The sequence below is a fragment of the Lampetra planeri genome, chromosome 60 (assembly GCF_965212315.1).
Source record: "Lampetra planeri chromosome 60, kcLamPlan1.2.h2, whole genome shotgun sequence".
NCBI classification, from domain to species: domain Eukaryota; kingdom Metazoa; phylum Chordata; class Hyperoartia; order Petromyzontiformes; family Petromyzontidae; genus Lampetra; species Lampetra planeri.
The window spans coordinates 5,663,981-5,689,922 of NC_136166.1; the positions used below are offsets into that span (position 1 = coordinate 5,663,981).

At 45.4% G+C, this 25,942-nt stretch overlaps 1 protein-coding gene across 1 annotated transcript in view; it reads left to right on the forward strand.

The window, feature by feature from the left end:
* The first annotated feature begins 550 nt into the window (after positions 1 to 550).
* Positions 551 to 25,942, forward strand: part of LOC144736268 (transforming growth factor-beta-induced protein ig-h3-like) — an 84,977-nt gene continuing 59,585 nt past the window's right edge. The window contains exons 1-5 of the mRNA XM_078618891.1: positions 551 to 965; positions 9,636 to 9,734; positions 18,511 to 18,575; positions 23,481 to 23,638; positions 25,701 to 25,835. Of these exons, the coding sequence (XP_078475017.1) occupies positions 823 to 965; positions 9,636 to 9,734; positions 18,511 to 18,575; positions 23,481 to 23,638; positions 25,701 to 25,835 (600 nt within the window). The 5' untranslated portion in view covers positions 551 to 822. The remainder of the gene's footprint in view (positions 966 to 9,635; positions 9,735 to 18,510; positions 18,576 to 23,480; positions 23,639 to 25,700; positions 25,836 to 25,942) is intronic.

A 25,942-nucleotide genomic window follows, 5' to 3' on the forward strand; every position in this document is an offset into this window, starting at 1 on the left:
TCGTGAGAATTATTTTATTATGTTTTATTTTTATAATTGTATTATTTCCATTCTACGTGACTTTACCAAAAGAACCAAGAAGATTTGCATCTGTTGCCGCGACCCCACTCTCTTCGGTCGTGTGTGTAGGCCCCGTCACGTGGGGCCATTTGGAACTGGGAGCCAGACGCGAGCTCCTTGCTGCGTTTGGTAATTCATCGGAGGCTCCGTTCATCAGCTCTGTCGCTTCAAGTATTTTGCGACCGTGCACATTTCATCAGGGTAATCGCACGGGTGAATTTTTAAATCGCCCCCCTTCCAACCCATCGCCTCTTCCTCCTCCTCCTCCTATAACCTCAAATAATCATTCACTGCACAGCTGCTCGTGTATCTGCTACATTTTTACACAAACCGTTAATCTTGAAAACATGTGACACACACAAAAAAAATGTTCCCCCAAAGCAAGCGGATAGGGCCCGGCGGGAGGGGGGGGATAGGATTGCGCTTAAATGGCATGTTGCTCAAATATGTGGTTTTTCAGAATTTTTTGGGGAAAACTCCAAAAAGTGGGTTGAGTCTCGGGGGAGAGTAAGCGGCTCGCGACGATCACGAACTCACTTCGCCCGTAAGCCGAGCCAACACAAACCAGACCGCCTTATCTGCTACTAAACCCAGATACGGCTCCGCCGTGCCTTGTTCCATCGCCACCTGAACACTCCAAACGCCACCTCCACATTCTCGCAAATCACCGCCGCTGCTGCTGCTGCAGCTGCTGCTTCTGCCGCTGCTGCTTCTGCTGTGAACCGCGAAATCCCAAGTAGGCATCTCCCCACGTGGGCAAACATGGAGCGTCGAACGGCCGCGACAATGCTGGGCATCGCCCTGGCGCTGTGCGCGCTCTTCACCTTGCCGGGGACGACCGATGGGCAGTCCTCCTACATCGACCGCCTGCTGCTGCACAGCAGGATCCGCGGCAAAGACGAAGGGTAAACAACGCTCGGCACGCACGCACGCACGCGCACGCACGCGCACGCACGCGCGCGCGCGGCACGCAGACACACACACACGACAATTGTTCATCCGCAAAGCCCCGGGACCAAGACTGTTGGCCGTTAGAGCGCAGCGCCTATGAAGCAGAGGTCGCAAACGGGTTTTTAGTTTCCTTACCCGTACCCGAACCCGGCCGCACCAGGGTCGCAAATGGGTACCCGTACGCTACCCGTACCCGTACCCTACCCGAAATGAGTGACAAACGGTTACTCACCAGTGACCCACGGCCTACCCGTACCCGGCCGCACCTGGGTCACAAACGGGTACCATTACCCGTACCTGGCCGGGTACGGGTAGCCGGGTATCGGGTAGGGTACGGGTATCGGGTACCCGGTTGCGACCTCTGCTATGAAGGGGGGTGGCCAGGATCACCCTGGTCGCCTTTGTCTCTCTAGTTGCGTTGTTTCCACACGGCACCGGGTGCTCATTTTGAGGCCGAGTCGACCTAGAAGAGGCCCGGGAACCGGTTCATATAATCGTCGCCAGTGTTACCCGTGAACAGGGAAGCGAACCCGGGTGGTCGGTTTCGTAGCGCGGCGCGCTAACCGCTACGCCACCGCTCCCCTTCACTGACAAAGACAAAGATAAAGATCCCCCGTGTAGCCTTAACAGACTGTAGGGGCAAGTGCTGTTAGCGAGCACCTATGAAGGCCGGAACGGCACACGAACGAGGGGGTGGGTGGCCAACACCACGCCCGGCCGCCTGTGTCTCCCTAGCGGCGATGTTTACACATCGCACTAGGTACTCATTTGAGGCTGAGTCGACCTAGGGGGAGGCCCGGGACCGGTTCAGATAATCGTCACTGGTGTTGGTCGTGAGCAGGAATCGAACTCGGGTCGCCGGGTTCATAGCGCAGCGCGCTAACCGCTACACCACCGCTCCCCACTGACACACACACACACGCGCGCATACACGCAGACGCCAACGTTGGGCAAACGTTGGCACGCGGTTGGAATTTGGTGGACCCAACGTCGTCGCGACGTTCCAAGTTGAACTGGGCACCTGCCGAGACCGGCAACGCATAGGAAGGATGTGGAGTGGGCAGTAGCAGTGCCTGCCCACGTGTTTTTGTTTCCCCTTGTTTTTCTCCCCAGACTTTGATTTTAACGCACGGTCATCGGGCACTCGGGGTGGGGGTGTACAGCACGTATGTTGAACTTCTTTTGCACCGTGCCTAGTCAAACAGTGCCAAGCAGAAGGATAACAAACCGCACACGAAGAGAAGTTCTAAGGAAACGAGTGTGTCAATCTGGTGCATTAGCATCGAGTGGCGATGTGGGACCTCTATTTGCCAGTGTCAAAATATAGCAATAGGTTTTACCCTCTCTGGCAATAAAACAGTTGTGTCGAGATGTGAAAAACACCAAACAGAAACCTTTTGCAAGGAATCTTATCCGCATTAACCACGCGTACTCGTGGTCAACATGCAAACACAAAACACGCTCTGATTATAATTATACGTGACATTGTCTTTTAAACCGATTGGTCCACACCAGGTACAGCTTTCTTTAGAGCCGAGTCTCAAACAGTGTTAGACCAGAGGACAACGCCAAAAGACAAACAGCACAAAGCCTCCAGCGGCTTCGTAACATCGGCAAGAAGTGGGTTCCAGACGGCCGCAGAAGCGCATCTGACCGCCGTCTTTGTTCAAAGGCCGAGATGATGATGACCGGAGTTCACGTGATGACGAGTTCTCGCTCCTTGACGACATCAGCGAAGTTGTCGTCGATATGCCCGCCTGGCACGGGGGGAAGTCGAAACCAGCTCGCTGGAATCGCAGGGCCCCACGTGGACAAACGCAGCAGTAGCAGCAGCAGCAGTAGCAGCAGTAGCAGCAGTAGCAGCGGTGGCAGCAGCAGCAGCAGTAGCAGCAGCAGTAGCAGCAGCAGCAGTAGCAGCAGCAGCAGTAGTAGTAGCAGCAGTAGCAGCAGTAGTAGCAGCAGCAGTAGTAGCAGTAGCAGCAGCAGTAGCAGCAGTAGTAGCAGCAGTAGCAGCGGTGGCAGCAGCAGCAGTAGTAGCAGCAGCAGCAGTAGCAGTAGCAGCAGTAGCAGCAGTAGCAGCAGTAGCAGCGGTGGCAGCAGCAGTAGCAGCAGTAGCAGCAGTAGTAGTAGCAGCAGTAGCAGCAGTAGCAGCAGCAGTAGCAGTAGCAGCAGCAGTAGCAGCAGTAGTAGCAGCAGTAGCAGCGGTGGCAGCAGCAGCAGTAGTAGCAGTAGCAGCAGCAGCAGTAGCAGCAGTAGCAGCAGTAGCAGCAGTAGCAGCGGTGGCAGCAGCAGCAGCAGTAGCAGCAGCAGCAGTAGTAGCAGCAGCAGCAGCAGCAGTAGCAGCGGTGGCAGCAGCAGCAGCAGTAGCAGCAGCAGTAGCAGCAGCAGCAGTAGCAGCAGTAGCAGCGGTAGCAGCGGTGGCAGCAGCAGCAGCAGTAGCAGCAGTAGCAGCGGTGGCAGCAGCAGCAGCAGTAGCAGCAGTAGCAGCAGCAGCAGTAGTAGCAGCAGCAGTAGCAGCAGCAGCAGCAGCAGCGTGCACGTGCACGCGCGCACGCACGCGCCTCGCAAGAGGTGTGCTCACTTGCACGACTGCCCCTGGCTTTCCACGACCGCTAACCCTTCTTTTTAAATCCTTTATATTAAGTTCGCTTGTGCGCTTAGGACCGTGCACATCTTTCGGTCGTTTTTTAACCCACTTCCCGTGATCCAATCGAGCCGACATTTTGCACACAGACTCGTTGTGCGTGACAATTAATGTTCGTGAAACAATTTTTCCAAAATTTTACACTTTTTAGGACAAAATATTATATTTAATTACCAATTGCTTAATGGTGCAATGCAATCATCTGACCCATAGGTGGCAGCCATCTTAAGCCAGAGGACGAGAGGACTCTAGCCGCCACGCATATAAAGGATTTATAGTGAAAAACTTTGTTTTTACGGGTTATACTTATTTGTTTTCTAAAGAAACGGCCGTGAATTTGTCAACCACCCCCCCCCCTACCCCCCCATCGATATCTTTGACGGAATTTTCAATGAGGTCGGGAAACTTTTTCTCGCGGACCGTGTCCGTAATTTGTGAAGAGCTCACTTCTTCTTACCTTCTTAATTTTGGAGCTTTCGTGACTGCAGGAATTATTCTTTGGTTCTTTCGGTAAAGTCACGTATAAAGATATACGTGACTTTACCGAAAGAACCAAAGAATGCTTCTTACTTTGTCGTACAGCCTGCCGATGTAGATTGCAGAGCCAACACTTGCATCCCACTGGGATTTTTGCACACAGCGTTGGTGTACGGTGATTTTTTTTCTGCAATGTTTGGCTGTCTTTTCTTGGATTTTCTGTTTGCACTTAGTCACATATTCACTTTAAGCTGTTTTTTGTTCATGTTTTTGTTTGTTGCGGTTGCACCCGATTCAAGAGCCGAATGGCTCACAAGGCTATACCTAATAAATGAACTTGAACTTGAAAACGACGACAATTTCAACGGTAGGGTGGCCAAGCCACAGATGACCGCGTCAGCAGGAGCAGTAGCGTAGTAGTGTATCGGCCGTGATGTCTCCTTATTCTTATTTGTGGATTGCGAGGTATTGTGTGGTTATATGGGCAATGTGAGTCTATGGGCAGTGTTGAGTCTATGGTGCAGTGTTGAGTCTATGGTGCAGTGTTGAGTCTATTGGCAGTGTTGAGTCTATGGTGCAGTGTTGGATCAATGGTCCAGTGTTGGGTCTATGGTGCAGTGTTGAGTCTATGGGTAGTGTTGAGTCTATGGGTAGTGTTGAGTCTATGGTGCAGTGTTGAGTCTATGGGCAGTGTTGAGTCTATGTGCAGTGTTGGGTCTATGGGTAGTGTTGAGTCTCTGGTCCAGTGTTGAGTCTATGGTGCAGTGTTGAGTCTAAGTGCAGTCTTCTTCTTGTCGAACGGCCGATGTAGCTGCAGAACATCGACTACAATTTCACATTTAGGTGTTCAAGCCACAGACAACCGCATCAGACGGACGTCTCCTTCTTCGTCCATAAGCAACGTTTTTGGGTTTAGATCGCGTTATTTATAAATGTGTCGTAACCCTCCACCACCCGACACGGCCAATCAGTAAAAAAAGTGTCACGTTGACAAAAGACAAATAGTTCACTGCTTTAGCCCACCGGTGTGTTGAAGTGTGAAACCACAACATTTACAATTTGAGTAGTACGACGTTTCGCTGGTAATTGCATCCAGCATCATCGGGCAATTCGTATTCAAATTGTAAATGTTGTGGTTTCACGCTTCAACACACCGGTGGGCTAAAGCAGTGAACTATTTTGTCTTTTGTCAACGTGACACTTTTTTTACTGATTGGCCGTGTCGGGTGGTGGAGGGTTACGACACATTTATAAATAACGCGATCTAAACCCAAAAACGTTGATCATGAATAATATTGGTCGCGAAAGCCTGCCAAGTTCCGGATGACCACAATCGCCACACCACTACCGGAGAATTTTTGTCGCAAGATGTCGTTGTGCATTTTCATGAAGTTGTCTGTGGCTTTGCGACGTGCGAAAAAAACTTGTTCTGGAAACTGCAAGCAGCTGCCAGGGCTGCTTTGTGTTTCGAGCCAAGATCACGGCATGCGGTAGAGAATGCTTCAACGTTTTTGGATGATCGCATATCATTGTTCTTATTCGCGTGAGATCGCACCGGATGATGTCTGCTTGTCAAAAGGGTTCGCGTGCGCGTGCCAAATAAAATTTTTGGGGGTTTAATTTAAAACGCACGTTTCGTGCGCGCGTATTGTCTTTGGCGGCACACGATGAGCAGAGCGTACGCCGAGGGGTAACTGCGCAGTAAACGCGGAATGTTGAGCAAACGTTGAGCCCACGTTGGCTCAGCAGTTCCACGTGCACGGCCCAACGTTGAGCCCAACGTTGGCCAAAACGTTGGGCCATGTGCTTGAAGGTAACATGCCCAAAGTTGATCCAATTGCTTGAAGGTAACCTGCTCCACTTGGGGCATGAGCTTGAAGGTAACCTGCCTCACTTGGGGCATGTTACCTTGAAGGTAACCTACATCACTTGGGGCATGTGCTTGAAGGTAACATGCCCAAAGTTGATCCAATTGCTGGAAGATAACCTGCCCACGTGGGCCATGAGCTTGAAGGTAACCTGCCTCGCTCGGGCCATGAGCTTGAAGGTAACCTGCCTCACTTGGGGCATGAGCTTGAAGGTAACCTGCCATGAGCTTGAAGGTAACCTGCCTCACTCGGGGCATGAGCTTGAAGGTAACCTGCCCCAAGTTGATCCCATTGCTTGAAGGTAACCTGCTCCACTTGGGCCATGATCTTGAAGGTAACCTGCCTCGCCTGGGCCATGAGCTTGAAGGTAACCTGCCTCACTTGGGGCATGTGCTTGAAGGTAACATGCCCAAAGTTGATCCAATTGCTTGAAGGTAACCTGCCCACGTGGGCCATGAGCTTGAAGGTAACCTGCCTCGCCTGGGCCATGAGCTTGATGGTAACCTGCCTCGCCTGTGCCATGAGCTTGATGGTAACCTGCCTCACGTGGGGCATGAGCTTGATGGTAACCTGCCCACGTGGGCCATGAGCTTGATGGTAACCTGCCTCGCCTGGGCCATGAGCTTGATGGTAACCTGCCTCACGTGGGGCATGAGCTTGAAGGTAACCTGCCTCGCTCGGGGCATGAGCTTGAAGGTAACCTGCCTCACTTGGGCCAAGTGCTTCAAGGTAACCTGCCTCAATTTGGCCATGTGCTTAAAGGTAACCTAAAATATATATGTGTATATATATATAAAATAAACGAAGTTTCGGGCAATGGCCCTCGTTCAGAGTACATTTTTTGTTAAATTGCAATGAAGGCCTGTTTCCCAAAACGTCATCTATTTTGCTTTTATCATTTTAAATTTATAATTTCAATTTGAAAATTTGTATATTTTTTATTAATATTTTTTCCTATCTACTTGATTTTACCGAAAGAACCAATAATATGCCATCTAATATACATGTGTTTTTTTATTTTAAGGCCACGGTGTTATTTGAAACAATTCCTGTTGAGTTCATTGTTAGTTGTGCATGTGCACAACGGCCAATTGAGCAGCAGCAGCGTCGCAAAATTTACACACAGCGTGACCCAAAAAGTTCGGACACATCTGGTTATTTCTTTTTTTTTTGCATTAGCATTGTTTATTCTTCAAGTTAATATTTTGTCTAATTATCATTACGAATACATGTATATAGTTTCCTCTTCCTTTTCAGATGACGTATAAAAATTGAAGGAAAATGAAATATCCCCTCCGCAATTTAAAATAAATGTAACCCGACGTCTCCTGGCTTTTGGGCCACCCTGTGTGTATATATTTCTACACGTCCAATGTTTTTCAACTATTTTTTATTTTATTTTACCAAGTAAGGCCCCCTAAAGCTAAATAGCTATCTTTCTAAAGCGACCTGGAAATCACAAATGATAGCTCAGCGAAATGGCTTGATTTTAATTATTTTACAACAACCGCTCATTCCTGTCTGCCTTGCAGCATAGACGACAGCACCCAGGGCCGGATCAAGGCGTGTGGGGGGGGGGGCTATAGGGGCTGCAGCCAAGTAGCCTCCGTCAGCTGGAGGTGCCTCCAGAGATTCAGTGAAAAGTTATTTCGTTTGTGAACGCTGAATTGCATTTGTTGTTAGCCTTGTAAAAAAAAATAATTAAAAATGTCTTTAACTTTGTTTTCCTTTGGAAAATATTACTGGGGGGTGTCCTTACAGTATCTGTAGCCCAGGGGTCTACACAATCTTAATCCGGCCCTGACAGTACCAATTCATTGACTCTCGTGACCTTTGTGCGAACAGACCCTGACGCCTGCTGTATATTTGGAATTTTCGTCTCTCTCTCATCATCATCACGGTGGCTAAGAGATGTTAACTACCTCACCTAGTATGCAGGGAGTCGTGAGTTCGATCCCGACCCTGACGCCTGCTGCTGTATATTTGGAGTTTGCGTCTCTCATCATCATCATCACGGTGGCTAAGAGATGTTAACTACCTCACCTAGTATGCAGGAAGTCGTGAGTTCGATCCCGACCCTGACGCCTGCTGTATAATTGGAGTTTGCGTCTCTCATCATCATCACGGTGGCTAAGAGATGTTAACTACCTCACCTAGTATGCATGAAGTCGTGAGTTCGATCCCGACCCTGACGCCTGCTGCTGTATATTTGGAGTTTGCGTCTCTCATCATCATCATCACGGTGGCTAAGAGATGTTAACTACCTCGCATGGTATGCAAGGTGGTCGTCAGTTCGATCCCGACCCTTGACGATGCCTGTTTTATATTTGGAGTCCGCGTGTCCCCTCTCCCCGTGGTCACGTGGATTTTTCTCCGGGTCCGTCAGGTTTTTCCCTCCCACATTTAGAATCAACTTCACGCGTTTTACAGTATTTGGCTGCTGCCGTGCGTGTCCACGTGACGACGATGACTCAAATTTGTTGAGCTATCATTTGTGACAGCCATGGACGCTTCTGGAAACAAAGAGCCACAACACCAAAGAAACATTAAATTATCTCAAACACAACTGTCGGCAGTGGCAGAGCATGCTTGTCAACAAGGACACTCAATTGATTTTGATAACGTTGAAGTGTTGTGTAAAACTAGTTATTACTGGCCAAGTCTAACTAGAGAATCCATTGAAATTGAGAGAAACAGAAATAACTTCAATCGCTCTGACAGCTACAGGCTTAGTGCGGCCTGGAAGCGTATTATCAAATAAATACAATTACAATTCCTTATAAGGGAAACAAATAGCAATGAATACCAATTGAATGATTACCAATCTAAATAATTGCAATACCCACCCCCTCCCTGCCTCGAATTACTGCACCAGATTGAATTGAATTAAATGATGACGTCACCCTGAGGCTGCTCTATTTAAGAACGGAAGCAACATGAGAGCTTCACCATTCTTGCCCGATGAAGCTGATTGTAATTATCAGCGAAACGTCGTACTACTCAAATTTTTAAATGCTGTTGATCCTCTCTTCAGCACACCGGTGGGCTAAAGATGTGAATTAATTTGTCCTTTGAAAAACGTGACACATTTTTTTACTGTTTGGCCGTGTCGGGTTCAAGTTCAAGTTCATTTATTAGGTGTAGAGCCCTGTGAGCCATTCGGCTCTTGAATCGGGTGCAACCGCAACAAACAAAAAACAAAAACATAAACAGAAAACATCTTAAAGTGAATATGTGACTGAGTGCAAACAGAAAATCCAAGAAAAGACAGCAAAATATTGCAGAAAAAAGCACCGTACACCAACGCTGTGTGCAACAATCCCAGTGGGATGCAAGTCAAACAACAACAACAACCACAAGACAACTTAGATTAAGGTCATCAGTCTAACTCTGTACTACAACACACAAACATGGCTAAACCAATACACTTTTCGAAATCACCAAAATAAATCCATGAAAGCAATGAAAAAGCAATCATAGGGTATAACGCGATCTGACCCAAAAACCTATATTATGAATAGCTTACCTGGTTAAAAACAAAAAACAAAAAAATGCGTTTCAGAGGGCAGTGGGTCTCGATGGCTGACGGATAAGAAATTAATGATCGCTGGGGGATTGTGTGGCACTGGCCACAGCCCGAATGTGTGTACCGTGCAGGTGGTGACCAACACGAGGAAGACGTTCTACTCCTCTTGCCAGTCGTGGTACCGCAAGATGGTCTGTGGCAACCCCACGTGAGTTACCCAAGGCCGTCATTATAATAAATATGCTCAAAATGTCCCCCCTAATATACTGCTATTAACAATATATTTTTTTTTAAAATAATAATTGCTATGCTATGTAAATGAAAACAACAATTTGTTAAAGCTTGGCCACAATAACTGGACTTTTTCATCTTCTTGGTTCTTTCGGTAAAGTCACGTAGAATGGAAATAATAAAATAATAAAAATAAAACATATTAAAATAATTCTCACGACGTTTCGGCCACAACGCAAGCAGCCGTCCTCAGGTGAAGAACAGGTCTGTCGAGAAGACAGAGTCTGAATGACGACAGACCTGTTCTTCACCTGAGGACGGCTGCTTGCGTTTTGGCCGAAACGTCGTGAGAATTATTTTATTATGTTTTATTTGTATTATTTTATCATTTCCCTTCTACGTGACTTTACCGAAAGAACCAAGAAGATGAATCCCTGCAGTCACGAAAGCTTTAAATCGAAATTTTATTACGTTTTATTTTTATTATTTTATTATTTACATTCTACGTGACTTTACCGAAAGAACCAAGAAGTGAATCCCTGCAGTCACGAAAGTTTTAAATCGAAATTTAACTGGACTTTTCTTCATGTAACAATGAATAGATTTCTGTTTTTACGATTGTGGTTATGGTTGTACTTTTTTAATCCCTAATCTCTGCCAATGCATACAATGAAACAAGAAAAGGTAAAAAAAACAGAGCAATGTAATACAATACACTATTAGACATCATTGTAAAAATAAATAAAAAGTCCGTCTCATGTGTTAGTGAATTTTTTTTATATTTAAGGCAGGAAATTAGTTTTCAAATTTAGATAGTTTTTCTGGGTTGGGGGGGGGGGGCCCTAGACCCCCTTGAAGATTTGGTCCCTCCCAATGTTGATTCCATGGCTACGGCCTTGGAGTAACCCCACCCCCACCCCCACCATACCAACACAGCCGCCATTCGTCACTAAGTGACGGTGACGTCACAACGGGGCCTGTGCCAGGCTAGGTGCACTTTGAGGCCACGTGAAGTGTCGAAGGCTCGCTGATGACAGGAGGTGTCGTAACAGACCCAGCAGGCACCGTGGGTTGACCGCCTGAAGTGACTGGGTGCATCTGCCAGTAGTCGTTTTAGCTGTCCGGGGCTCCGCTCGTTGTTGTGAGCGTCGCTCCTTTTGCCTCCAAGTGCCCAGTGGCGTCCTTCACGAGCCTCCTCCGCAAGAGGATTGACACACCTCCGCTCACGCAGCCATAGACACCGATCGGGCATGGGGGCCGTCCATAAATGACGTCACGCACCTAGGGGGGGGGGGCGGGGTCAGACATTTGTGACGATGTGTGACGGGAGGGGCGGTTTGAGAATTGTGACGTCACATCAAATTGCGCAACTTTAAATAAATATAGACAACACGTTCTACTTAATTGAATAGACTTTTTAATAAATGTTTTCTCCTACAACATCAGAGTGCAGCGGCACATTAAATACGCACTACACAATGACAATAGTTTAAAGCGATTTGAAGCATGTTTTATTTTGGGGGGGGGGGGGCAGAGCTTTGTCTGACTTTTTTTGACGTCGTGTGACGAGGGGGGGGGGGTCAAAAATATTCCAAAATCGCGTGACGTCATTCATGATGAGCGCAGGAGGGTGCAAATGATGTCCACAACGAAAGAAGTGGCGATAAGATCGCTTCTCAAGTGTCACGTGACATCATAGGTGCATCCTCGCCTCAAAAATAGCTAAAATCGAGAGTTTGCGTGTCTCTCTCTCATCATCACCACGGTGGCTAAGAGATGTTAACTCCTTCGCCAGGTATGCAGGAGATCGTGGGTTCAATCCAACCCTGACGATGCCTGCTGTATATTGGAGTTTGCGTGTCTCTCTCCTCGTGGCAGAGGTCGCAAACGGGTTTTGATTCATTACCCGTACCCGTACCCGGCCGCACCAGGGTCGCAAACGGGTACCCGTACCCGTACCCTACACGTACCCGACCGGGTACGGGTAGGGTACGGGTATCGGGTACCCGATTGCGACCTCTGGGATGAAGCCATGTTGCAGGCGCGGGTGGGTTGATTCTAGGAACTTGAATTGTGAGAAGAGACAAGACTTTGCGAAATTAGTAACAAACAATTACGCACCAGTGACTCACGGTCTACCCGTACCCGGCCGCACCAGGGTCGCAAACAGGTACCCGTACCCGGCCGGGTACGGGTAGCCGGATATCGGGTAGGGATCGGGTATCGGGTACCCGGTTGCGACCTCTGCCCCGTGGTCGCGTGGATTTTTCACTGGGTCCCTTTGGGTTTCCGCTCCACATTTAGAATCAACATGCATTTGAAGCATTTGGCTGCTGCTATAAATGTCCACGCGATGACGAAAAGCCACTTTGTTGAGCTATCGTTTTGCGATAGCCACGTCGCTACCGAATAAGAGCTTTAAAGTTTTCGAGCGCTTTACCAGCTGAAATAGACGCTCCAAGCCTGGGGTGTGTCATTCAGACTCTGTCGTCTCGACAGACCTGTTCTCCACCTGAGGACGGCTGCTTGCGTTGTGGCCGAAGCGTCGTGAGAATTGTTTTATTATGTTTTATTTTTATTATTGTATTACTTCCCTTCTACGTGACTTTACCGAAAGAACCAAGAAGATGAATCCCTGTAGTCACGAACGCTTTAAATCGAAATTTTATTATGTTTTATTTTTATTATTTTATTATTTCCCTTCTATGTGACTTTACCGAAAGAACCAAGAAAATGAATCCCTGCAGTCACGAAAGCTTTAAATCGAAATTTTATTATGTTTTATTTTAATTATTTTATTATTTCCCTTCTACGTGACTTTACCGAAAGAACCAAGAAGATGAATCCCTGCAGTCACGAAAGCTTTAAATCGAAATTTAAATGTAAATAGTTTATATTTGTGTGGACCAGGCCTCCCTGATCACTCCGTGGTGATGGTTTTTTTGACAATCCACTGGGGCGACAATAACTCAGTTCGAATGAACACATTATGAAATCTTCTTGGTGCTTTCGGTAAAGTCACGTAGAAGGGAAGTAATAAAATAATAAAATTAAAACATAATAAAATTTCGATTTAAAGCTTCTTTCGTGACTGCGGGGATTCATCTTCTTGGTTCTTTCGGTAAAGTCACGTAGAAGGGAAATAATAAAATAATAAAAATAAAACATAATAAAATTTCGATGTAAAGCTTTCGTGACTGCAGGGATTCATCTTCTTGGTTCTTTCGGTAAAGTCACGTAGAAGGGAAATAATAAAATAATAAAATTAAATAAGTTATGTTTTATTTTTAATATTGTATTATTATAAAAAAAAAAAGTTTTATTTTTATTATTTTATTATTTCCCTTCTACGTGACTTTACCGAAAGAACCAAGAAGATCCACATTATGAAAGTTAAGAGAAACTCATCGGACAAGCTGCGAAAAATTAACGTCAATTCTAGATTTGAAGCTATCGTGACTGCAAGGATTCGCGTAGGTAAAAAAAGATGAAATTAAAATTAATTAACAAAAATAAAATAATAATAAATCACGCTGACCCAAAACCACTGGTTTTGGGTCAGCGTGATTTATTATTTTTATACCTACGTGACTTTACCGAAATAACTAAGAGTATGAATTAACGTCAATAATAGCAACAATGCTCGGATGGCGATCGTGTCCAGCCTGCGTGCGTTTGTTTTTCATTTCTTTCCTCCCCGATCGTGTGGTTTCGCATCATTCGCATGATCGGTTCACCACCTTCGGGAAGTAATGAAGTAAAAGTTAAAAACGAAAAGATAAAAAAATCACCGTCTCTAACCACCGCAGTTTCTCTGCCGCCACGCGAATTATAAAATAGTTTGGGTGGAGGTGAGGGGACGGTAATTTACCTAACGACTAAATTAAGAGTGAGGGGCATTACATCATCCCACATGGGCCTGCTTGCTCCTCCCCTCGCCCACTGGCTAAGCCAGTCTCAATGTGGAGGGGGGAAACCGGAGGAGAAAAATCCACGCGATCATGGAGAGAGAGAGAGACAGGCAAACTCCAAATATACAGCAGCAGGCGTCAGGGTCGGGATCGAACCCACGACCTCCTGTATACCAGGCGAGGTAGTTAACATCTCCTAGCCACCGTGATGATGAGAGAGACACGAAAACTCCAACTATACAGCAGGCGTCAGGGTCGGGATCGAACCCACGACCTCCTGCATACCAGGCGAGGTAGTTAACATCTCCTAGCCACCATGATGATGATGATGAGAGAGAGAGACACGCAAACTCCTAATATACAGCAGGCGTCAGGGTCGGGATCGAACCCACAACCACCTGCATACCAGGCGAAGTAGTTAACATCTCCTAGCCACCTTGATGATGATGATGAGAGAGAGAGACACGCAAACTCCTAATATACAGCAGGCGTCAGGGTCGGGATCGAACCCTCGACCTCCTGCATACCAGGCGAGGTAGTTAACATCTCCTAGCCACCGTGGCGCCCCAAGTACTGAGATAATGTTTCTGAATATCGCTCACTCCTTTGTCAGCGATACGAATTATCCTGAAACATATTGTTTGGCGACGCTGCTGGCTACCACTGCATTGGCAGCACAAGCAGACATAATAATACAAACACTCATACAAAAACTGAACATGTTGGTCAATAACAACACTGTCTGGTTTAAAAAAAAACATTACATATAATAGACGTTTCGGGCAATGACCCTTGTTCTAAGTAGATGGACCATTACTCTAAACGCCTCCTATAATTTTGTTATATATTTTTTTCTTTTAAGGCCGCAGTGTGGTTGAGGAACATGCTGTTTTTTTGTTGTTGTTGTGTGTTATCCCCCGAGACAAAAGCAGCGGTCTGTTGTTTTAGCTGCCCGACATCTGACAAAAATATCAACAACAACAACAAAACCCTCACTCTTGGCCTAATTGGGTTAAAACCGGCACCGAAGAATAACCTTTTAGTCACGTGGGACAAAACTAAGACAAAAAGAACGATCGACTTCTCCGCCGAGAGCAATCGGAAGCGAATGTGACGTTTGGAACGGAAGATAACACGCCTGCAGGATCGACGGCGTGCGATCACGTGATCCACGGGAGCGGTGGTGCAACGGTTAGCGCTGTGCTCCGCAACCCGGACCGCCCGAGCATCGATCCTCGCTCACGGCCAACGCCGGCGGCGATTGTCTCAACTCTGTTCTGGGCCTCCCCTAGGTCGACTCAGCCTCAAATGAGTACCCGGTGCCTGCCGGGGTTTTTTTTTTTCTTCCGCCCTCCACATTTAGAAGCGTCCGCTGCTTTCAATTCCACAGTGATGGCGAGCCATGAAATCACGTGTGGCCAGGTCGCTTCTGGAACATAGCGACATAGCTCAGTGGGACTTACCTGGTGAACATTACAATTGGCGTAGGCAGGGCCGGATCAAGGTTGTGGGGGGGCTTTAGGGGCTGCAACCCAGGAGCTTCCGCCAGCTGGAGGGCTTTCAGAGATGAAGTGAAAAGTGATTTCGTTCGTGAATTGCCGAATTTTATTTGTTTGTTTACCTTGTTAAAAAATAAGTTTAAATTTTCTTTAACTTTGGTTTTCCTCTTGAAAATATTACTGGAGGGTGTCCTCACAGTGCCTGTAATTTTTGCACACAGCGTTGGTGTACGGTGCTTTTTTCTGCAATATTTTGCTGTCTTTTCTTGGATTTTCTGTTTGCACTTAGTCACATATTCACTTTAAGATGTTTTTTGTTCATGTTTTTGTTTTTTGTTTGTTGCGGTTGCACCCGATTCAAGAGCCGAATGGCTCACAGGGCTATACCTAATAAATGAACTTAAACTTGAGGCTAGGGATCTACACAATCTTAATCCGGCCCTGGACGTAAGTATAGGTAGGTCAAAGGAGACAAAGGCGGCCGGGCGTGGTTGATGGCAACCCACGCCCTCGTGTGCCGTGCCGGCCTTCACAGGTGCTGCTCGCAAACAGCACTTGCCCCAACCGCCCGTGAAGGCTACACGGGTGGTCTTTGTCTTTGTGTTTCACAGTGACCGGTGTAAATTTGCAGTCTTTGTGGGGAATAAAAAAAAAGACAAAAACACAACTGCCAACATTTAAAGAACACATTGGCTCCTAATTCAATGCCGGTACACGTGTGAACACTAGCATTCTGTTCAGGAATGTGCTCAACGAATTAAGCTTGACGAGACCGATCTTGAAAAAGTATTTTCAAACTGAGCCGCTCATTATGGGAATCTCATTTGCCAGTAAAAATATGATAATTGGTTCTTTACCCTTCTATCTGGCAACAAAACTGACACCTTTTTACAAGGAGTCATGTTTGCATAGACCGCAATACCTGCAGTCATAATACAAACAAAAGACATAACTCTGATAATGTATGCACTGTCCTTAAAGTTGATTGGTCCACACCCGAGACAGCTGGTCCAACCCATGTGAGACTAGGCTCTAAGGAAAGCTGTCTCGGGTGTGGACCAATCAACTTCAAGGACAGTGCATACATTATCAGAGTTATGTTCTTTTGTTTGTATTATGACTGTAGATATTGTGGTCTGTGCAAACATGACTCCTTGTAAAAAGGTGTCCGTTTTGTTGCCAGATAGAAGGGTAAACAACCAATTATGAGCCGCTCATTTCAATAAAAAAATAACTATCTGGGAATGGCCCTAAGCGAGTCCAGAGGCATTAGCAATGACTGCGGTTCAGCCCCAAGACTTCGTGGGCCCCACCGCTCAATAAGCGGCAACATCGGCCGTGGTCCCCCGAGGGCTGCTGTGGCTACGTGGGGTGCGTTTGGCCAAACCTCGGCAGAAAATAACAATTCCCGCGCGTGGCACGGACGTGTGTCGAACCTCTTTCGCACCGCTCGTAGCCCATCCTGCTTAGGAGGTCGTGTACGTAGGACTTGTTTCGCGCCGTACGTAGCCAGCCGCGCTAATGTATGCATGTTCAAGTTCTTTTGCCACCCCATATGTTAGCCAGCTGTGCTGATGCCGACGTGTGTACGTGGAACTTGTTTCGCTCCGTCCGTAACCGGCCGTGTTAATCGGAGGTGCTGGGTTCTAATCGGAGGTGCTGGGTTCTAATCGGAGGTGTTGGGACTATATATTCTCGGTTCTTTCGGTAAAGTCACGTAGAAGGGAAATAATAAAATAATAAAAATATAAAACAATTCAAATTCTCACGACGTTTCGACTACAACACAAGCAATCGTCATCAGGTGTGAAATATGTATTTATATTATACTAGCAGAAGTACCCGGCGTTGCCCGGGTGAAAAATATATTTCTTAATAACCTTACATATATACACAGATGAAATAAATAAAGTTGAATAACACTAAATCGATCATTAAACCACTTTAAAGGTGACGGACAAAAAAACGGACATGCCTATTCCCATCGTGGGGCACGGGACGTGCCTCCCGGCAAATCCCTCGCAAGCGAGCGTACACAGATGGACAGAACATTTTTTGAGTACGACGTTTCGCTGGTAATTGCATCCAGCATCAGCGAAACGTCGTACTCTGAAATGGTAATTGTTGTGGTTTCACGCGTCAACACACCGGTCGGCTAAAGCAGTGAACTATTAGTCTTTTATCAACGTGATACTTTTTTACTGATTGGCCGTGTCGGGTGGTGGAGGGTTACAACACATTAATAAATAAGGCGATCTAAACCCAATAACGTTGTTTATGAATAATGGTCGCGAAAGCCTACGTGTTACAAATTGACTCACTTTACTTAATAACCAGGCTACAGTCTACATTATAGACTGCCAGTACACCCACCCAGCTTAATAACCAGGCTACAGTCTACATTATAGACTGCCAGTACGCTCACCCAGCTTAATAACCAGGCTACAGTCTACATTATAGACTGCCAGTACACCCACCCAGCTTAATAACCAGGCTACAGTCTACATTATAGACTGCCAGTACGCTCACCCAGCTTAATGACTATTTGTACAGTCAACATTTAAAGAATCGATTCTTGGCGCGTCGGGTTTAAAAGTAATTACACAGTTGTTTTTTCATTGGTATGTAATGTTTGAAAGTTTTCAGAAGATTTTAAATGTATTTCCCCCCCGGGCAACGCTGGATATATCGAGTTTATACCACAAAGTCGTCGCTTGACACGGGTGGGGTGTCGAGACCTAGTACCGTGCAGAGCCTCCGGCCTCGCCTAGATTGCCCACCCGGCTGAGGCTGGGTACTGGGGCCGTTACCCCCCCCCCCCCCCCCGTGCTACAATAATACTGTCTAATCGCTATAATTTTATTATCTACCGACCCTATAACAGTAATTGCACACATTGGGGTGGGGGGGGAGTGAAGAGGACGTGAAACTTTGATGAATTTACCTCAGAGTCGCGTGTTAATGCGTGCGCATATTTTTAACGGGAATTAAAAATGGCGTCCACCCTGCAGCGAATGCGTCGCTACCCGTTGCCAGGAGCAACCGCCGTGGTCTCGCAAATCCCTCACATTTCGTCCAATGAAACTGCGTATGGTCCGGCGACACACAGACAGACAGACAGACAAATAGACAGACAGACAGATTTGCGATTTTATATATATATAGATTGTATTTATATTATTTTATTATTTCCCTTCTACGTGACTTTACCGAAAGAACCAAAAACATGAATCCCTGCAGTCACGAAAGCTTTAAATCAAAATGTTGGGACTAATCGGAAGTGCTGGGGCTATCGGAGGTCCTGGGGCGGCTAATCGGAGGTGCCTTGTCCCGTTTCTTTCAGCACCATCACCTACGAGTGCTGCCCGGGCTATCTCCCGGTGGAGGGAGAAAAGGGCTGTCCTGCCAGTAAGAACTTGTGCCTTTCCACCCACTATTCACAACACGCACCTCGATTGTTTTTAAATCCTTTATATTAAGTTCACTTGCTTGCTTGCTTGCGCGCTTACGACCGTGCAAATCTTTCGGTCGTTTTTTAACCCACTTCCCGTGATCCAATCGAGCTGACATTTTCCACACAGACTCGTTGTGCGTGACAATACATTTTCGTGAAAATTTTTCCCAAAATTTTACACTTTTTAGGATTTTTTTTTTGTATATTTAATTACCAATTGCTTAATGGTGGCAGGCAATCATCTGACCCATAGGTGGCAGCCATCTCAAGCCAGAGGACGAGAGGACTCTAGCCGCCACGCATATAAAGGATTTAAAGTGAAAAACTTTGTTTTTACGGGTTAATTTTTTTAATTTGTTATAAATTGTAACTCCACACAAACCCTCGGTGTAAAGCACAAACCGTGAGCACGCAGAGAGGGGGCGAGGGGATGCAGAAACTCCGCGGACAAAAGCCACCAGGGTTCAACACTCTTGGGTTTCAGGAAGTGTGGGAGACATACGTACGCTTTCGAGGCCAATATTGTGATTCGTGAATAGTTTCCTCTCGGGGTTAGGTACAATGTCAGTTTGTATTCTTAGGTTTTTTCGGTAAAGTCACGTAGGTAAAAAATTAAAATTAAATAAAAGTAAAATAAAAATAAAATAAAAATCACGACGTTTCGGAGGCAACACAAGCTTTCGTCTTCAGGTGGAACCGTCATAGCAGCTTGTGTTGCCTCCGAAACGTCGTGATTTTTAATTTATTTAACTTTTTATTAATTTAAATGTTTTACCCACGTGACTTTACCGAAAAAACCTAAGAATATGAATCCTTGCAGTCACGAAAGCTTCAAATCTAGAATTAATGTCAGTTTGGTTTAACACGTAGGCTTTTGCGACAAATATTAACCATGATAGAGGTTTTGTGGTTTAGATCGCGTATATCTATGAATGCGTCGTTAAAACCCGCCACCACCCGACACAGCCAATTAGTAAGGTTTGTCACGTACACAGAACGTGCTAACACCGGTTGTGTGTTGTAGAGGAAACCCACAACAACATTTACAATAATAGTGGTGTGTATAGTGTAGTGTATAGTGTAGTGTATAGTGTTGTGTATAGTGTAATATATAGTGTAGTGTATAGTGTAGTGTATAGTGTAGTGTATAGTGTAGTGCATATTGTAGTGTATAGTGTAGTGTATAGTGTAGTGCATATTGTAGTGTATAATGTGGTGTATAGTGTATTATATAGTGTAGTGTATAGTGTAGTGTATAGTGTAGTGTATAGTGTAGTGCATATTGTAGTGTATAATGTGGTGTATAGTGTAATATATAGTGTAGTGTATAGTGTAGTGTATAGTGTATAGTGTAGTGTGTAGTGTAGTGTGTAGTGTATAGTGTAGTGCATAGTGTAGTGTATAGTGTAGTTTATAGTGTAGTGTATAGTGTAGTGTATAATGTGGTGTATAGTGTAGTATATAGTGTAGTGTATAGTGTAGTGTATAGTGTAGTGTATAGTGTAGTGTACTAGTTCTTCACACCGGTTGTGTGTTGGAGAGTAAGCCCACTGCAACGTTTACACATTCGAGTACCATGACGTTTTGCCGGTAATTACAACAACTAACAGCATTAAATTTCGATTTAAAGCTTTCGTGACTGCAGGGATTCATCTTCTTGGTTCTTTCGGTAAAGTCACGTAGAAGGGAAGTAATAAAATAATAAAAACAAAACATAATACAATTATTTTATTATGTTTTGTTTTTTTATTTTTTTATTTTATTATGTTTTGTTTTTATTATTTTATTACTTCCCCCTTCTACGTGACTTTGAAGAAGAACTAACAGCATCATCTGGCAGACAGCCATTGTTGTGGAGAAATCCACAACTCTGCCTGTTTCGATCTTTAAGTAGAGGGTGGAGGTAAATGCGATGGTCGTCACTTTGTGAGCCAATCAGATTTGAGGACCCAGAGTTGAGTGGGTTCATGTAGCTGTAAAGACCACTCTCATACTCTTAGGTTTAATCGGTAATGTCACGTAGGTAAAAAATAAAATTAAAAGTTAAAAAAGTAATAATGGAAATAAAATAAAATAATAAAGTCACGACGTTTCGGAGGCAACACAAGTCTCCGTCATCAGGTCGGACCGTCACAGCAAAAATTACTGCATCAATCAAAATTACTGCCTCCGAAACGTCGTGATTAATAATTGTCGTGATTTGTAATTGTATTTATATTATTATTAATATTATTATTATTTTATTATTTATTTTCACCTACGTGACTTTACCCAAAAAAACTAAGAGTATGGATCCTTGCAGTCAAGAAAGCTTCAAATTTAGAATCATCATCACCGATCTTCATTCAGCAGTGGATAGACCACTGTGACGGTGATGATTACGCTGAGAGACGGAGAGATGAACGCGTGGATTAGAGAACACACGCAGGGTAGAGACATCATCATCATCACTGATCTTAGGTTTTTTTGGTAAAGTCACGTAGGTAGAAATACATAAAGGTGGGACCGGTGAGACTTGTGTTGCCTCCGAAACGTCGTGATTTAGAATTGTATTTCTGTTTAACACGTAGGCTTTCGCGGCCAATATTGTTCATAATCAACGATTTTTGGGTTTAGATCGCGTTATTTATAAATGTGTTGTAACCCTCCACCACCCGACACGGCCAATCAGTAAAAAAGTGTCACGTTGACAAAAGACAAATTAGTTCACTGCTTTAGCCCCCACACCGGTGTGTTGAAGCGTGAAACCACAACATTTACAATTTGAGTAGTACGACGTTTCGCTGGTAATTGCATCCAGCATCATCGGGCAATTCGCCAGAATGGTGAGGGGCTCTGCTGTGTCTCCCGTTCTTATATAGAGCAGCAGCAGGGTGACGTCATCATTAACTCATTAACTCATCAGGTGCAAAGATTTGAGGGGGGGTTATTGTAATTATATACTTGATTAGTAATAAGGCTATTGTTACGATGCGAGTTGTAGATTAGTAATCATTTGGAATGTGTTATATTGTGATTATGCTACATTAATAATCAGTTAGTGCTTGTTTCCCTTATAAGGAATTGTAATGCATCTTATTTAATAATACGCTTCCAGGCCGCACTAAGCCTGTAGCTGTCTGAGCGATTAAAGTTATTTCTGTTTCTCTCAATCTCAATGGATTCTCTAATTAGTCTTTGCCAGTAGTAACTAGTTTTACACAACACTTCAACGTTGTCAAAATCAATTGAGTGTCCCTGTTGGCAAGCATGTTCTGCCACTGCCGACAGTTGTGTTTGCGATAGTTTAATATTTCTCTGGTGTTCTTTTAGTCTTACACTAAATCTTTGCACCTGATGAGTTAATGAGTTAATGATGACGTCACCCTGCTGCTGCTCTATATAAGAACGGGAGACACAGCAGAGCCCCTCACCATTCTGGCGAATTGCCCGATGATGCTGGATGCAATTACCAGCGAAACGTCGTGCTACTCAAATTGTAAATGTTGTGGTTTCACGCTTCAACACACCGGTGGGCTAAAGCAGTGAACTATTTGTCTTTTGTCAACGTGACACTTTTTTTACTGATTGGCCGTGTCGGGTGGTGGAGGGTTACGACACATTTATAAATAACGCGATCTAAACCCAAAAATCGTTGATTATGAACAATTGTATTTCTATTATTGTTTTTAATTTATTATTTATTTTCACCTACGTGACTTTATGTTATTTGATTTCCAATATTACTTTTATTAACTTTTAATTAAACTTTTTTACCTACGTGACTTTACCGAAAAAAACTAAGAGTATGAATCCTTGCAGTCACGAAAGCTTCAAATCTAGAACCACTCTTACCTGAGATGGCACCGTGTAAACGGGCAGTCGGCAAGTGTGTCGAAGGAAGCCTCTGATTGGTGCATAAATGCCTCAAATAAGATTGGCCAACGGCCAGTGGAATTGAAATTTGATAGGTCCAAAAATTCAAACGTAAAAGGCAGGAGAATCGAGGGTTTGACCGTTCAAGAAGAAGGACACCCATTGGCTGAGAGAATTGGGGGGGGGGGGGGAGCGAACCTTCTAGAAACGGGGGGGGGGGGTTGGGGCCTCGTTATTTGTGGATCGTGTCATTTCTAACGCCGACTCCTCCACGATCACAGCCGTCGGAGCTCCGACTAGCAACGGTTCAACACGCACGAAAGACAAAGCTTCCCATAACATACTGTTGGGGCGAGTGCTGTTAGCGAGTAGCACCCCTATGAAGGCCGGCACGGCACGCGAGCGGGCGGGTGGCCAGCACCACGCCCGACCGCCTTTGTCTCCCCCAGTGGCGATGTTTGCACGCTGCACCAGATACTCATTTGAGGCTGAGTCGACCTCGGGGAGGCCCAGATAATCGTCATGGGTGTTGTGCCGTGAGCCAGAATCGAACTCAGGTGGCCGGGTCGCGCAGCGCACTAACCACCGCACCACCGCTCTCCCCATACACATAGACAAAGATCCCCCGTATAGCCTTAACAGACTGTCGGGGCAAGTGCTATTAGCGAGCACACCCACGCACACCCACGCACGCACAAAATAACGGATCGAACGAGTTGCGCCGAGGATGCCACCCCAACCCACCCCACCTTGATAATTGTTTTTTTACCCTTCTATCTGGCAACAAAACTGACACCTTTTTACGAGGAGTCATGTTTGCATAGACCACAATAGCTGCAGTTGTAATGCAAACAAAAAACATAACTCTGATAATGTATGCACTGTCCTTGAAATTGATTGGTCCAGACGGCTTTTCTTAGAGCCTAGTCTCACATGGTGTTGGACCAGATGACGCCAAAAGGCGCACCGTTGCCTGCCACCGCCGTGTCCCTCCACCACCGCAGTTCTGCCGCTGGGCACCATGGCGGAGACGCTGGAGGCCGCCGGGGCGACCATCACCATGGGCCACATGGAACAGGCCGACCTGGGCAGCGTGCTGGCCGGACGCGCCGCCTTCACCGCCTTCGCGCCCGACGACAACGCCTGGAAGGGGGTGGAGATGGTGAGGGGGAGCTTGGCGCGGAAAGAATGTTAGCTGCCCCTTCGCGGGGCCTGTAGCATATGTTATAATAAAGGGGCACTAAATAATGAAAGAAACCAAGCACGGTTATATTAAAACACACGCATTTTTTTACTCGCATAGTAAAGTAATTGTACTTTTTCGTTTGCAATACGGCCAGATAATTACGCGACAAATCGCTAACCCTAAACACCCAGCCATTCGTAAAAGTTGAAGGCGGTATAGTACTATAGTAATAGAGCTAGTGCAGAATCACTAAAACCGGAATTGATAGATTGAAAGCAGTTAGCGCGGGGCCCTTGAAAGTGCGGGGCCCGTAGCATTTGTAGCTACTTTTGCTACTAGGATAACACTGTGTAGCAACATTTTTTTTTGTTCCTGGGCAGTAAGTGTTAATTCCTAATGCCTCAAAAGTACAGAAAATGTCAATTATTCCCCACAAACTGTTAATTTTGGTGAATATGTTCTTTTTTTCTGACTTCATGAGAAAGAAAAATAACTAATTCGCCCGTTTTCTCATTGAAAATGGCTCCTGGTATAAATTAGCACGTGATGAGCCACTTTGTTGAGCGAAAGTTTGGTGGCCAGGTGGCTTTTGAAAAATCGCTACATAGCTTAGTGGGCCTTACCTGGTAAAATTAAAAAAAATGTTCGGTTTAAATTGTATTTGAATTTTCCCCTCCACATTTAGAATCAACATCACGCGATTGGAGTATTTGGCTGCTCTATATTTCTGCATAATAAGCCACTTCGTTGAGCTATCACTTGTGGCAAGGTCACTTCTAAACAAGTATATCCCGTAAAAACAAAGTTTTTCACTCTAAATCCTTTATATGCGTGGCGGCTAGAGTCCTCTCGTCCTCTGGCTTGAGATGGCTGCCACCTATGGGTCAGATAATTGCCTGCCACCATTAAGCAATTGGTAAATAAATATTATATTTTTGCCCTAAAAAGTATAAAATTTTTGCATTTTTTTTCACGAACATTAATTGTCACGCACAACGAGTCTGTTTGCAAAATGTCAGCTCGATTGGATCACGGGAAGTGGGTTTAAAAACGACCGAAAGATTTGCACGGTCCTAAGCAAGCAAGCAAGTGAACTTAATATAAAGGATTTTAAAAGCGCTACATGGCTCAGTGGGGCCTTACCTGTTAAAATTAAAACAGGCAGAGGTATATGTAGGTCAAATGAGTACCTGGTGCGGTGTGTAGTGAACATCGCCACTTTAGAGACAAAGGCGGCCGGGCGTGGTGCTGGCCACCCACCCCCTCGTGTGATGTTTCGGCCTTCGTAGGTTGCTACTCGTTAACAGCACTTGCCCCAACAGTCTGTTAAAGGCTACACGGGGGATATTTGTCTTTGTTTGCTGCAGACCGGGTTAGAGAAAAATTTACATGACCTCTTCTTGGTTCTTTCGGTAAAGTCACGTAGAAGGGAAATAATAAAAATTAAACATAATAAAATATTATTTTATTATTTTATAAGAAAATTTTATTTTATTATTTCCCTTCTACGCATAATAAAAGCTTATTTTATAATTAACTTTTATTTTATTATTTCCCTTCTACGTGACTTTACCGAAAGAACCAAAAAGATTCATCACTGCAGTCACGAAAGCTTTAAATCGAATTGACATTACCTGGTAAGCTAAACAATGGTTTCGTTTTATTCGTATACTTTTTTGAACTTCTTCTTGGTTCTTTCGGTAAAGTCACGTAGAAGGGAAGTAATAAATAATAAAAATAAAACATAATAAAATAATTCTCACGACGTTTTATTATTTTATTACTTCCCTTCTACGTGACTTTACCTAAAGAACCAAGAAGATGAATTCCTGCAGTCACGAAAGCTTTAAATCGATACTTTTTTGAAGTCATTCGTTTACCTTCCCTACACTTTGCGACGCTATTGCATCGCTTGTTGTAACGTTCTGACCCCCCCCCCGTGCCCCCCTTCCTGAGACATCTGTGACCAAAACAAGAGCTTTAACGGCTCTTCGGAATTCCTCCGCCATCAACACGCGCAAATATTCCGATTGTGCAGAGCGAGTCGGAGATCCGAGACTCCATGTCGTACTCGCTGGTCGACCGTCGTCTCCTCGGGAGGGACCTCAAACACGGCATGGCGCTACCGACGCTCAAAGAGGACGAGCTGCACGTCCACCACTACTCCAACGGGGTGAGGGGACCGTGCGCCCCGCTCACCACTCAACGCTTACAGCTCCCAGCTCCCAGCTCTCCGCTCACCGCTCACCCCCCTCCCCACTCACCGCTCAAAGCTTCGGA